Source organism: Silurus aristotelis (assembly GCF_946808225.1).
Source record: "Silurus aristotelis genome assembly, chromosome: 23".
Classification (NCBI taxonomy): domain Eukaryota; kingdom Metazoa; phylum Chordata; class Actinopteri; order Siluriformes; family Siluridae; genus Silurus; species Silurus aristotelis.
This window is the reverse complement of record NC_139596.1, coordinates 5,167,595-5,182,630: the sequence shown is the minus strand read 5'-3', so window position 1 is coordinate 5,182,630 and position 15,036 is coordinate 5,167,595. Positions and strand designations below refer to the sequence as shown.

General features: G+C 38.3%; 2 protein-coding genes across 4 annotated transcripts in view; one reads left to right on the top strand and one right to left on the bottom strand.

Annotated features, from left to right (window-relative positions):
* Positions 1–457: 457 nt before the first annotated feature.
* On the bottom strand, positions 458–8,683 carry LOC310718278 (L-serine dehydratase/L-threonine deaminase-like). Of its 2 annotated transcripts, none has more exons than XM_083527041.1 (8): positions 8,240–8,683; positions 4,604–4,775; positions 4,153–4,192; positions 3,042–3,181; positions 2,839–2,930; positions 2,257–2,484; positions 2,035–2,159; positions 458–1,842 (listed from the first exon to the last, which is right to left on the bottom strand). In XM_083527041.1, exons 2-8 carry the CDS (start codon positions 4,754–4,756, stop codon positions 1,646–1,648), a joined length of 975 nt encoding a protein of 324 aa, XP_083383167.1. In that variant the 5' UTR covers positions 4,757–4,775; positions 8,240–8,683; the 3' UTR covers positions 458–1,645. The 2 variants fall into 2 exon arrangements, with proteins under 2 accessions (XP_083383167.1, XP_083383166.1); XM_083527040.1 differs by lacking the exon at positions 8,240–8,683 and adding an exon at positions 5,101–5,236.
* A 5,894-nt stretch (positions 8,684–14,577) lies between these two features.
* The window catches only part of hip1rb (huntingtin interacting protein 1 related b), a 56,237-nt gene continuing 55,778 nt past the window's right edge, over positions 14,578–15,036 (top strand). For both annotated transcript variants that reach the window (XR_014531066.1, XM_083526839.1), the window contains exon 1: positions 14,578–14,917. Coding sequence is in view for 1 of the 2 variants with exons in the window: in XM_083526839.1 (XP_083382965.1) it covers positions 14,825–14,917 (93 nt within the window). In the remaining variant the exon portion in view is untranslated. The remainder of the gene's footprint in view (positions 14,918–15,036) is intronic.

Genomic DNA, 15,036 nt, shown 5'->3' with positions numbered 1-15,036 from the left:
GTGGCAGGTTGAAAAAGCAGCGCAAAGACAGGAAACATGTTGATGAGTAAGAGCCTGTTTTGAACATGTAATAAAGTACAGAAGTAAAAAAACAAAGTGAAGTAAACCAGAAAAATTTACTTAAGTACAGTAATTAATCTGACACTAACCTGAAATTGTTCTACAATTTGTAGACAGTTTTCTTACAGAATAGTGTACCTCTGCCTTTCTTTATTCTGGCTCTCTAAGACTTTTATTTATTCCCAATCCTGTTACTGACCTGTTCCCAAATAACCTAATTAGTTGTAAAATGTTCTTTCAGATGGGTTTTTTTTTTTGTAACTCTAATTTTTCCAAATTCAAAATAAATTTCTTTTCATAAACTGGTAAATTATTTTAGTTTAAACAATTGATCTGATTTAAAATCGGTGATTTGTATGTTCTATAATGAATAAAATATGGTTTTATGAGATTCTCCAATCTTTGCATTCAGTTTTTATTTACATATTATTTACATTTTACACAGCACCACAACTTATGAAATTGGAATTGTAATTAAAGATAAATGTTACATCAGACAAAGTAAATCTACAATAGAAACATTGTACATCTAATAAGACATGAAAAACATTAATAATACATTTATACTTCTTAAGTATCTTTCTTAGACATTCTTTCTCAGACTTTCTTAGACATTAATTTAAATATTTTCAAAAAACCCCACCTTCAGTCTATTCTTAAGAATTTTGACTAAGTTACATTCCTAAATTAGAAAGTATTGTTTCAGTCAGCAAGATATTTTGGAATGGTTTAGACCCAACTGTGTGTGTGCAAAATTCAATAAGAGGTCTATACAAATTTTTTGTATACAAAGTATACAACCCCCTTATATTATTGTTCTGTCTAGTATTTTTCTGCAAATCAAAATCCTATATATGTCAGCCAATTAAAAACAGAATTTTGTTTGTTAAAGAAACTTCTGTGCTGTGGAAGCTCCAAGTTTACGCTGATGAAAAACTGTATCTTTGACAAAAGACAACTGGCTTTTACATGTGAATCATTTACAAAGTCAATAAAAGTCCCCTTTAATTCAAGCATCTTTTTCAGACTATAAATCTAAAAGAAAATTATGGAAACACCAGCAAAGTAGGGGGTATGGGGTGGTAGTGTTATGTTTTGGGAATGCCTTTCAGTAGAGAATAAACATCTTGATACAGTAAAATTGAAGGCTAAATAGTGTAAAAATGCAGGGAGATATTGCTAGACAACCTGTTTCAGTTTGCTAAAAACAATGGTAAAGAGAAACTTTTCAGCAGGATAATGAGCAAAGGTGATCATGATAATGAGTCGTAACAAAAACACGTGGTAGAATAATTAAATGGTAAATGCTCTACAATATCCCAGTTTGAAAAGTCATCCAAGTAACTTGGCACAAATCTGGTAATTTCCAAATAATGAGATTTTACTCTAAAGGCATAATGGTTGGCAAAAAAATAAAAATACTGGCTGAAGCCATCCAGCCAAATCTTATCATTTTTAAGAGGGTTTCATCTTTTTGCAAGTAGTTTCATATGTAGAAGTAGCAATTAAGCACAAATAAATATTATATTCTTCAAGATCCCAAAACAATTTCAGTGTACTTAGTTATTTGAATATATGTTCTTGCTTAACTGGTCATTCCCAATTGTTTCTTCAGTTTCTGCAGTTGCTCTATGCTGATGTTGTTGCCACCACAAACAACCACCACCACTGGTCCCAACTCCTCAGACAATTTATTCTCCTTCTGCAAACGCTTAATAATATTGCAGTAGATGGCTGCAAGTGCAGCACCACAAGCAGGTTCAACTAGAATCTTTTCATCATCTACAAATATATATTAAAAAAAAGGGTTAATTCAGTGTGATGTTTAATATGTGCTTCTGAAAATCAGCATGATCATTTAAAAAATATCTTATTATAAAAATACTTTAAATCTGAAAATGAGCTGTTCATGTATTTTATGTAACAAATTAGGACCCTGCAATTTTATTTAGATTTTTGTGCATTGCTACTAACCAATGAAACGCTCAGCTGCCCATACAGCTTCCTGATCCGTGACCAGCTCTGAGTAAACAGTGTGCTCCCCCACAAGCTTCATTGTTTGAGATGATACTCGTGTAAGCCCCAGCGTAGTCGCAACACTGAGGACAAAAGCAGATCCCAAATATGCAAATAAGTACTATTATTTGTCAGACTACTGCATCTAAATTGACTCATTACGATGTCATATGCCCTTACCTAGTGATGCAGGGCAGCGTAACCAGCTCTCCCACTTTCATTGCTGCATTAAGGCTATGAGCACCCACTGTTTCCATAGCAATGATTGGGACATCTTCCCATCCAGCACGCCGGAGGCCTTCTACAACCCCATTCAAGAGGCCACCACCTCCCACAGACAAAATGACTGCTCCTGGCTTCTTATCCAGCTGGGACTCCAGTTCCTTTACCAGAGTGGTGTGACCTTCCCTGCAAACACAAATCCATATATCCACTTTGAATAGGTCATTGTTTTGTAAGCTAATATACATTTTTAGGCTTTTATTAAACTGTGCATGTGCTTCATACAATGTAGAAGGATAATAATGACACAAATGTCAAAAAGCCATCCTGTAGCAACATGCATTGCCAGTGAAAGAGCATCTGAATATTAACTTTTATTTTTGTACACCACACTTTTAATGTGCTTTGCTTATTTATTAGCAGTCTTTTGTATTATATATTTTGTCTTCTACAACATTTGAGTATTTTCTGTATGGAAATGATACATAGTTATTGTACTGTATAATATATTGCATTTTAAAATGTACCAAATCTGCTCACCAAATAAGGGGGTCATCATAGGGAGAGATGAAAACCCATTCAGGGTTGTTAGACACAAGCTGTTGACCATATTCAATGCTTTCATTCAAAGACTGTGGAGAAAGAAAAGCAATGCAGTGACTGAAGCAGGGCCTAGTTTGTGAATTGAATGTTTCTATTAATTGTTGCTGTGTCCTGTGAACACTAATGTTACTGTCACTCACTTTGCCATGGATGACAACATCAGCACCTTCATCCTGAAGTCTCTGAACAGTGCCTGACGGGGTAACACTGGGCACCACTATAGTGGCAGGTACACCCAACTTCCTCGCAGAATAAGCAGCAGCCATGCCAGCATTGCCTCCTGGTATCCAGAAAATTTCAGTATGACAGAAAAAAGTATTATCTAAACAATATAGCTTTGGTAGTATGAAATACAGTAACCTTAACAAGACCCCACAAACAACCGTATTAAATGGCTCACAATTTCCAAAACATTATAGGCAAATTCAATGTACTCTATATAGAACAATGTGTAAAAATATCATGATGGACCAATAAAATTAGCTAATAAAAATAGTGGGCAGCCAATAATGAGTGCAATTATACAATATAATAAATTAATGCATTAATACAATTTAAACCTGTCCGAGATATGCGATTAAACAAAAATAATGCACACTGTTAACAAACTTTCTACACATTTGCTTTTGATTATAATACTACTACTACTACTACTACTACTACTACTAATAATAATAATAATAATAATAATACTTTTTTTTATTAGTGACATGTACCCATATGTTGGTATTTTGCATCGAGATTTCATGTTAGAAATACTTAATTAATAATACTATTTTATTTTTAAAACCTATTTGATCTCTGGTTATTTTTTACTCTAAAGTCGTTTCCCTTTTTTCCCCTTTTGTTCTGCCTCTTCCACCCTCTGGGAAAGTGTAATAAATCCTGGGCTTGTACACAGTCCTCGCTAAAAAATTGCGGAATAAAAGAAGGAAAGAAAAGAGGAGCACAGAGCTCGCTCTCTCTCTCTCTCTCTCTCTCTCTCTCTCTCTCTCTCTCTCTCTCTCTCTCTGTCTCTCTCTCTCTCTTTCTCTCTCTTTCTCTCTCTTTCCATGTTCCAGACGAAACTGGAGCGCGCCGGTACAACGTGACTCAATCCAGCTATTATAATACAACTCGAAGAACCAAATAACCCACTTTAGACATTTTCGGCGGACAAGAAACTGGTCCTTGATTTGGCTTTATTGTGTTTTGTGTAAGTGACAGACTGCTTGCATGATTACTTTAAAGAATATTTAATGGTTTACTCACCAGAGCAACATACAAACCGAGAACAGCCAGTTTCTGCCCACTAGCAAAAAGGAGAAAGATATTAGTTGCTAAATAGACGCCACATTATAATAACACCTGTTGTCAAATTTAATGTTTTCTATGTAATAAATACACACACACACACACACACACACACACACACACACACACACACACACACACACACACACACACACACACAAACACACATATATATATATATATATATATATATATATATATATATATATATATATATATATATATATATAGAGAGAGAGAGAGAGAGAGAGAGAGAGAGAGAGAGAGAGAGAGAGAGAGAGAGAGAGAGAGAGAACGAATGAACAGTGTTACTCCTACACCCTGTAAAGGTTTCGGTCAAAATGTAAAATTAGATTATGATTTATGTAGATTATGTAAAAGACTGAATGCCAGCACACTATCGACTTACCATCTTACACAAATGTCCGATACCTCGGATTTTAAACGAGCCTGTAGGCTGGCATGAGTCCAACTTCAGACATACAGCTGTACCTGCTATATTTGAGAGTGTCCGACTCTCCCTGAGGGGGGTGACGATGTGAAGCGGATGTGGGGTCTTCATAGTGAGCTTCAGGAATGACCTGTTCATGTAAGTTTATGTAAAACCGATGTAGGAGGCAGAATACTATATAACAGCAGATACTGTTCGATTCGAATAATTTATTATTTTTTTATATAATTTTTTTAATATAATTTCTTTATATATATATATATATATATATATATATATATATATATATATATATATATATATATATAAATTTTCTGAAACTGAAATGATGAAACAAGAGATGCAAATGCATATTTAATAGTTACTGGATGACTTTCCGAAATGAATTTATTTCTAACAGATTAGTTTGATTTCTGAAAAAAAATGAATCAGCAGTAAAATAGAATCTATCTCACCTGCACAGCGATTGTAGAGTCCTAATGAATTTGTTTCTGCCCTCTGAAAGTCTACCTTTTTAAAGTCTTCTTTACTTTAAATGACAGGACTTTCTAGTTCACTTGAACCAATCACAGCACTCCCTGTCTTACACACCTCTGTCCCACCCCTGTCTCTTTCACGCCCACCCCAGTTACCCAGGGATGCTTTATCCTAACAATAAAATTAGTCTTAATATTTTTTAGAATGTGTCAATTACTATTTAACGATTAATCAAGTAGGGGAGGGGGGTTGTTATTAAACAATACAGAAATTTAATTTACTGTAAATGTTGCTTCATAAATTACAGTAGTACATCGACATCAAGTGATGTTTACGCTCTTCTAATATGTTATTTACTAAGTAATACTGAAGTACACAATCTTTTTTAGCGTCCACAACCTACTCACTACCAAAAGGGACGATTCTATTTTGGCTCAGCATTTCCAAAACAGGGTTCCCACTGCACAGTCTACACCCCTGCAGGGAGGCATGCTGGCAGCTGAAACCTGCCTGAACCTGCCTGATCAGTCAGGGATTTTTGACTAGAAACGTATTTAAATATTTTTCTTAAATTTTTTCACTCCCAATCACAATGATAATTCAAAGCTTATATTTAGGGCTTTATTTAAATATCCCTTACGTTTTAACAGTTTTACACCATCGGTTCAGAGACGCTACTAGTAAGGGATCGTAATGAAAGTGTGCATCTTCACCATAAAACAAGACAATGACATGAAGCAAATGTCTACAATTATATGTCTTACAATATATACACAATTCAGCCTGCAATCTGCCTACCAGTAAGACTAAATACCTCCCTCTTCACTTACAGCAATCTTCTTTCAATACACCAATTTATATATCTGGTTAATTTTTAACAAATGCAGCAATTTATGTGTAACAATATCAAACTTTCAATGCACAGCAGGCTACAAATACTGTAACTGCAGCAGATTCCTAAAAAATCCACCGTTTGTATTTTTTAAACTTGTGTTGGCACCAATCATAAATACGTTGATGTTAAAAAAAAAAACAAACAAAAAAAAAAAAAAACTGGAGCCATTCAGATGAAAACATTATATTCTTTGTTCTGTGTGTAACCACTCTTGGTCTGATCTTGAAGTGCTAAATTCCTCATTCTGTGCTGTACAGACTGTCTCTTTAGACTGTTAACAAAAATTTCTCATAAGTATCTGACCTTCAACATGTGTAGATAGTTGCTTCACACCCCTGTACTTCACACACACAGCAGCTCTTGTAACCTTTTATAGAGTTATTTGTATCTGTTGTAGAAGTAAAAGGGTGAAAGTCAACCAACTGGGTATGTGTGCTAAAATTACAGGTTGTTCTTTAAATGCACTCTTACTTTACCCCTCCTCACTTCTTGTATGCTAGTGCTAGTTAAACCAGAGAAAACATCAACTCTGCCTCCTAAATGAAAAGCAGTGGTGGTATCCCTGAAAAACCTCTGTTTAAATAGTAGCAGTGCTGATATTGCAGAGACAATGACCTCAACAACTGTATTGACCCTGTAATTAAGCAGGATATACAGAGACCAAAAAACAATGTATAGTTTAAAGAAAATCTGAGCTGGAAACAGTGAGAGAAGAAAGCGTATTGGAGACAAGGTGATTGGGATGGTTTGGACATGTGTAGAGGAGGGTATTGTTATATCAGGTATATCGGCCAAGAAGGAGGAAAAGAGGAAGGCCAGAGGGAGGTTTATGGATGTGGTGAGGGAAGACATGCAGGTAGGTGTTTTACGTGAATGTCTTCTTTCTCTGTCATTGTTTCACCATCTGTATAATTCTTAGGCACCCTTTTCCTCACTAGCTGTGTCTGTGCTGGCATCCTGTGGTGGCTTCTGGACACAGCATTCTCCTGTGCAGCTGACATCATATCTCTCCTGTTAGCAAGGAGAGGTAGACCGTGTGGCTTGTTTTTTTTTTTTACTCAGGTCACCTTAAACCTGCCGCTCCCACCAAGCAACGAGATAATTGTATTTTGATTACCTTATTTACTCCAGAGTCGATAACCACAGTCAGTTTTTACGTTGACTTACCATATAAAAATATGATTTAAATATGGATAATATTTTAAATAGTACTGTTGTCATGTGAGAAATCTGACACCTTTTGTGATGACCTTTTAATCCCTTCATGAAAACAATAATTCAATATTTGATAGATAATTTTATGTTTGGTAATGCAAATCCACCTTCATCTCTTGATGAACAATTTATTTACTCTTATCTTGTGTCTTTTAGTTCATAAAAAGGCAGTAACTATAACATTATATTGTTTAAATATCTGATGTGGTGTGGTTACAATAACCATCAGTGATATATAACGTCTTAGGCACAACCACAATCTATTTTATATTAAACGTTCCCCACAAAGTTAAATTAAGTTTTTTTTTTTACCCAGTTGTCTAATTTTGTCTGTTTCTGCAATAAAAAAAAAAGGAAGATAAACCTTCCTGTTATGGGCATAGCATTTGATTTGCACCAATTAATTTAATATTCAGAAATTTATATTTGGGGGTTTATTTTAGGATTTTAACCCACTTTATAAAACTGGGGGAAAAACCCATTCCACCCTATCAAAGACTTTTCTGAAACTAATTGTATTGCAGCAATTGGACCTTGATAAGACTGATTCACCCACATGAGATGAACAATATACTGATTATACAATTTTAACATACTATACATAATAAACAACATATTAACCTTTCAAAATGAAAGTTGGCAAAATATAGATAGCAAATAATTGTAATATTTTTTTAAATAAAAATAATATCTATTAAACCTATTTAAAATGAAAAATGCCAAAATTCAGATATATGGTTTTGATCTTGTGCTGCTTCTCGAGAATTTGCCTAGTGATGTGGTTGTTGACTTTAGCCTATTCCTTTATCTGCAACCTATCTAATGTTTTGGATGTATCTGCTTTATCTCAGTAAATAATTAACTGTATATCTGTCTTACATCTCCTTTCATGGCATAAATGCAGGATGACCACACAAATCTTTTAAAGAAGACTTTTTCCTCAGTTTTATTCCATATATCCCTATATAACCACAAAGAAGTTTATTCTGAAAGCCAAGGTTACTTACAAAATATTTTGTAAAAAATGATGGCAGACCCCAGTTAGCTGTTCATAAGGAGAGGAATGCTGGAAATAAAGAGCTCTTTCCCTGTAAAGCTTCCTTTAAAGGCAGGAGAGGCAGCCTCCCATGCCAATCCCCAAGCTGCGGTCAAAATGCATTTTCCCTGGCTCAAAAACCGACATATTGGCCTCCCATAACAAACGTCTGCCTGAGGCTGACAGTCCAGCACTGCTGATGCATGAGGTCATTGGCACAGGCTTTTAAGTCTTGCTCATGACTAAGGACTATAATGCAGCCACTTACCACCCCAGGCAGGACAACTGGGTTCTATCCCCTAAAGCCAGCAAGCTTGTCCCAGCCCTGCCACCTTGCCCTGGCAAAGATACCAAAGTTGCCAGCCCAAGGATCCATGTCTTGACAAATCAATTGTGTTTCTAATGTGTCATTAATACCAACATATGTTTAGATAGCAGGCAATGTAATGTTACAATGTTTTAATGCACTAAATACTTAATAAGCACACAAAGAATTAAGGTAGGCAGTTTTTTATAATAAATAATTATGATAATTAATTGTTAAGAAATACACCAGAGCCATTGTCTCTCTTTCACTCAAAAAAAACAAACAAAAAAAGGTAGAGAAAGTAAGTGAGAGAGATTTGTCAGAGTGAGTGTGAATGCTAGTGCAAACAGCAGTATTGTGTGTCACATAAGATAAAGTGGTTACTTTAGGACTTTTGTACAATATACTGCAGCAATAGTGTGCGTAATATATGGGGATGAAGTGATTAGTGACTGTTCTTACAATGCAGTACTAATAGATTTGAAGCAGTGCATATGATAAAGGTCAGTCGTTAATGAAGGTGATTGCCTGAGGAAAGAGACTGTTCCTGTGCCTTGGAGTTCGGGTGAACAAAGTTCTGTAGTACCTGCCAGAAGGGTGGAGTTGAAAGAAGTTGTGTTCAGGGTGTGAAGGGTCAGTAGTAATTTTTCCTACCTGTTTCCTAATTCTTGTATACTACATTCCTTTTGTTTTCCAAGATGGTGCCGGTGAGGTCGGTTGCCTGCTCCGGCTACGTTTTTTCTTTTTTTGTTTATTTTATACTTTTATTTAATTAGTTACAGTTCCATCTACACAAGATGGACATCATTAGATATGACAGAGACACTTATATCTATTGGTGTACAATGCACTCACCTTTCGCTGTTTTTAAACTCGGACCCATGCTGGCCGAGCGAGATCCTGAGGGAGAACAAAGGACGCGACCCGTACTGGCGTCCGCGAGGGAAACGAGCCAGCGTCAGGAACAGGCTGAAGGCACGCGCCCACCACGCTCCCTTACCTAGTATCCTGTTAGCCAACGTCCAGTCACTGGAGAACAAGCTCGACGACTTCAGGGCAAGGGTCAAGTTCCAGAGGGACATTCGGGACTAGAACTACTGACCATCAAATGTCGGCCTTTTATCTACCTCGGGAATTCAGCTCGGTCATAGTCAGTGCCGTTTATATCCCACCTCAAGCGGACATGGACACTGCAGTATGGGACTTACACGAGACAATAACTCTTCATCAAACACAGCATCAGGACGCTGCGCTCGTTGTGGTTGGAGATTTTAACAGTGCCAACCTCAAGCGCGCACTACCAAACTTTCATCAGCACATCACCTGCCCCACTAGGGACGAAAGGACACTGGACCACTGTTACACAACACTAAAGAACAGCTCAGGAAAGATAGGCACAATCACGTCCACCGTTTGGGAATTCGGACCATGCCGCCATCTTCCTCATGCCTGTTTACAAACAAAGGCTGAAACAGGAAGCTCCAGTTCAGAGGGAGGTTGCAATCGGTGGCCGCTCTGCAGGACTCTATGGATGATGCAGGCTGGGACATGTTCAGGCGCAGATCTGATGACGTCAACATGTTTACGGAAGCGGTTGTGGGATTCATCTGGAAACTAGCAGATGATACAGTGCAAAAAAACACTATTAGAACGTTTCCCAACCAGAAGCCGTGGGTGGATAAAACCATCCGCAACGCTCTGAGATCCCGCTCCACTGCCTACAACACGGGGCTCGCCACCGGGGACATGGATGAGTACAAGGCTGAGTCTTACAGTGTTCACAGAGCGGTGAAGGATGTGGCAGGGACTAAAAACAATCACAGTCTATAGAACACCATCTTCTAGAATGGTGAATGCGGACGCTTCTCTGGCAGACGAGCTAAACACCTATTACGCGGCTTCGAGGCTACAGCTAACGGTATAGCCAGTGTGAAGAAGCTCCTCCTTATTCTCTCTGTGTTCGCTTTCAGGGAGCGGAAGCATTTCCCTGACCGCAACAGAGAAAAGAGTCCATTATTGGGATGGCTGAGGTTCTTTATAATCTTCCTGGCTCTGGTCCTGCACCGCGTGCTGTAGATGTCCTGCAGGTTAGGAAGCTCGGTGTGGATGGTACGTTCAGCTGATTGCACCACCCTCTGGAGGGCTCGCCTGTCCTACATGGTGCTGTTCTCAAACCAGGAAGTGATGCTACCCGTCAAAATGCTCTCAATGGTGCAGGTGTAGAAAGTCTTTAGCATCTGAGAGGGAAGTTTAAAGTCCCTTTAGCATCTCAGATGGTACAGACGCTGCCGGGCCTTCTTCACCAGGGTGTTGGTGTGACAGGACCAAGACAGGTCCTGTGGGATGTGAACACATCATCACACCAGCTGACCGTACCATCCACACCGAGCTCCCTAACCTGCAGGACATCTACAGCATGCGGTGCAGGACCAGAGCCAGGAAGATTATAAAGGACCTCAGCCATCCCAGTAATGGACTCTTTTCTCTGTTGCGGTCAGGGAAATGCTTCCGCTCCCTGAAAGCGAACACAGAGAGAATAAGGAGGAGCTTCTTCACACTGGCTATACAGTTAGCCGAATTAAAGTTGCAAACAGAATCCGGGCATATGTCCCTAAGCAGTCAAGGTGTTGCAGCATATAGTGCAGCCCCATGTTGACTACACTTGCCACTGATCTGTTTGCTTAGTAGGCAAAATGTAGGGGACTCAGCAGCTGTTCTGTTACTTTCTTTAGGTGGGCCAATAGCAGCTGCTCAAAGGTCTCCATGACAACAGATGTTAGAGCAACAGGCCTGTAGTGAAGAGCTTTTTGGAGACTAGGATGATGGTGAGGAGTTTAAAGCAGGGGGGACTTCACACATCTACAGTGATCTGTTAAAGATATGGGTGAAGATAGGAGCCAGTTGGTCAGCACATGCTTTGAGTCAGGTGAGGGAGACACCATGGGCTGTGCTTTCCTGGTCTTTTCTCTCTGGAAGAGCCAATTCACATATTTAAGGAGTTGTTAGAGGGGTTCCTAGAGGTGTGAAGGGGCAGTCAGTGGGCTGGGGTGGATGGAAGGTGTGAAGATATTGTTCTCAATCTTGCAGAAAAGGTGTTGAGGTTGTCAGCAAAGTCTTTGTTTGCTTCAGTGGGGAGGGGTATTCTTATAAGTTTTCTTATTTTATACATAAAACGTAAAAACACTGTAAAACATGATCAGGGTATAAGTAGGGACTCCATTAATATTAGATATAGCATCACAACTAAAAGAAAAGCCAGAAAGTAACACAGACATGTGGGATCTCTGGGATAAGAGCCGGCCTTGCACACCATTGTCAACCTGAGTGAACGCATGAGGGCCAACAAATAGCCTGCACCTTTTAATCGAAGTAGGTGTAGTGGATCATAAAGGAACAAAAGTTTGCTCAGATACTGCGATGCAATGTAGATTGAATAAGACAGGGCTGATCAGATTTACTCATTCTGTTAAGGAATCTTGCTGCTGTATTCTGGATTAACTGAAATTTATTTATGCATTTGTTGAAACTTCCATAAGGCATTACAATAGTCCAAATAAGATGTAACAAAGGAATGAATTAGTTTTTCTGCATAATATGTCTTAGTCATAGTATACGTACCTCGAAGAAGTATACCAACTTCTTCTTCTTCTTCTTTCGGCTGCTCCCATTAGGGGTCGCCACAGTGGATCATGCATCTCCATACCACTCTATCCTCTACTTCTGCATCACATCTACTCTGCATCCTCTACATCAACCACTTGCATGTCTTCCCTCACCACATCCATAGACCTATGTCAGCCATTGCAACACCTTTAGGTAATAATATCCTAGAGTAATAAACAATGATTGAATCTGAATCAATAGAGCTTATTTGGGCTACTGAATGTCTACAACCAACATACTGCTAGATTCTTAATAATGTAGTGCCCCTGAAAAGAAAAAGAAACCCCTAATTAAAAAACCTGACCTCGACTTCTGTTAGCTTTCTTACTATAGGCCAATATCAAACCTCCCCTTTATCTCCAGGCATCCTATAAAAGGATCTAGCACAGCAATTATCCTCATACTTACAAAGGAATAATATTATATGAAATGTATCAGTCAGGATTTAGGCCTCATCATATCACAAAGATAGCGCTGGTTAAAGTGACAAATAGTGATGCAAAGATGGCTGTGTCTTCCTTAGACCCTAGTTCAGCCTTTGACACCATAATATACTCCTTGGCTCTCTCCTGGCTGAGGTCTTTCACAAGGATCTGTCTTTAGTCATCTGCTATTTTCTGAAGCTGAATTAGCATTACTAGGAAAGCCTTCTTTTATTTTAGAAACATTGCTATATGTAAAAAATATGGTGTCGTTACATGATGTAGAAAAACTAGTTCAAGCGTTTGTTTCATCTCCAACATTAAGTTACTGCATTTGGCAGACGACCTTATTCAAAGCGACTTATAACTGAGCAGGGGAAGGTTAACTTGCTCAAGGGCCTAGTAGTGGCAGCAGGATTTGAACCTGTTACCTTCCGATCCAAAGTCCAATGCCTTATCCACTGAGCTACCACCTCCACAACTGTCTTATATACCAAAGATCCCTCTTGTCTGAGATACCTTCTGGCTCTCCTCTTTTATCTATGTTGTCATAGCTAAGCTGGAGTCCTTACTTGCACCCTGATTATACTGCACAGTGTCCAGTGTCTCTCTCTCTCTCTCTCTCTCTCTCTCTCTCTCTCTCTCTCACACTCTCACTCTCACTCTCTGTCTGTTACACAATAATAGGCAAGGATTTTAAAATAATGGCTGAATGGTGTATACCCATTATATACAGAAACACAGAATAATACAAGTCTAACCAGTTCATCTCATTGTCAGCCGACAGTTTTATCTGCAGAATACAGATACATATTGCATTTTAAAGTATTTTAAATACGCATGTACTGTATTTTAAAACTAATTTTAACAGTGTTTTAGTGAATCCATCTGTATTCAGCTGGTAGAATGAACAAAGTGATTTCTTGATATATTTGCCCACAGCTAATTACAATGTTATAAGTGTTCCCTATATTATTTTTGCCAGGTCCATTAAATGTATTTTAATTTCCAATCAGGGATTTATGGCTTAAGGGTTATGGGATAAAATCCTACCTTAGACCAACCCGCTGATCATACTTTTGTTTACTTCAGCTGCCCAGAGGTGCTTTCATATCTATTACTCTGTTCCTGAGTCAAATTCATAATGTCGCTTAAGTTTGCCATCGGTTTTTTTGGTGCTTTCACATTTGCAGTTTTCAGTCTTGAACTGGACCGTGATGGGATTCGACTGCAGAGAGAAAATAATCTGTTTTGAATTGGATTAAAAAAGAAAGTGAAACTAACGTGCGGAGATGTTTGTGTTGCAGACGTTTTTCTGTGATAGCAAACTGAGCCAAATTATGTGTTTTAGAAATATGGCGTGTGGAAAAAAGCGTAAAATAAGGTTATTGCTTATTTTTTTCCATAGTCCAGTTTCCGAATAATGAATGAATGGGGTTTTACGTTTTCCTTCGTGCACGCACCGGTTTTTAAATTATTAATCAATTTAGCAAATTATTTATTATTTAAATTAGCAAATAAAAAAGTCCTTGGACTTTACTTTCATGGTGCTGCTCGGCGCTGCAGATGAAAACACAGCGGTGTGTACAGTCTGTGGCTCAGTGATCTCTGTTCATACCGGCGAATAAAGGTGTTGATACGAGTACTTTAAGCCTTTTATTTTGGGTTGTCTATACAGGCAAGGGATAATTCATTTATAATTAATAAATTAATTTATAATATTCGATTGTTATTCACATAATATAATCAATGCAAAATAAGCCCAATTCGCAAAAATAACAGTGAAACACCCAGACATAAGGAAAGACGTCCAGAAGCTTTCTACCTCCGCATTAGAGACAACAGTAGGCGTGCTTTTTGACATCACGTGTGACGCGTAGGGGGAAGTCTCTGACGTTCGCTGCGTCACCCTGCGTTGCTCCTAAGAGCGCTGAGGCGCACAATCTGGCAACCCGCTCACTGCAGGAGCAGATTCAGAGAGATGTTCAGTCTGTAGGTGTGCCATTATTTAAATAATTTCTGAAGCTGCACAGACAGGAAACATTTACAGACCCATGTCTACTCAGTGTTACAAACATTAGACGGAATTCTTATCTCAAATTGATCTCTAGCAATCCTCACGTCAGCCTGATATCTGTGGAGGAAAACTTAGCTACAACGCAGGATGAATTCGATACGGCAGGTGCCATCACGGATGAAGAGTAAAATGTCGGAGACTAGTTTAGGAGAAGAAAAAGACCGTTTCGAAAGACAGCAGGTAAGCAAACAGGATTCATTGGTCTGAAATATATTTCTTTATTCCGAGCGCTTCTATGCAGAAGAAAACCAATAAAACCAGCTGAAATCTTCGATGTCATGATGTCATTGTTCAGAAAC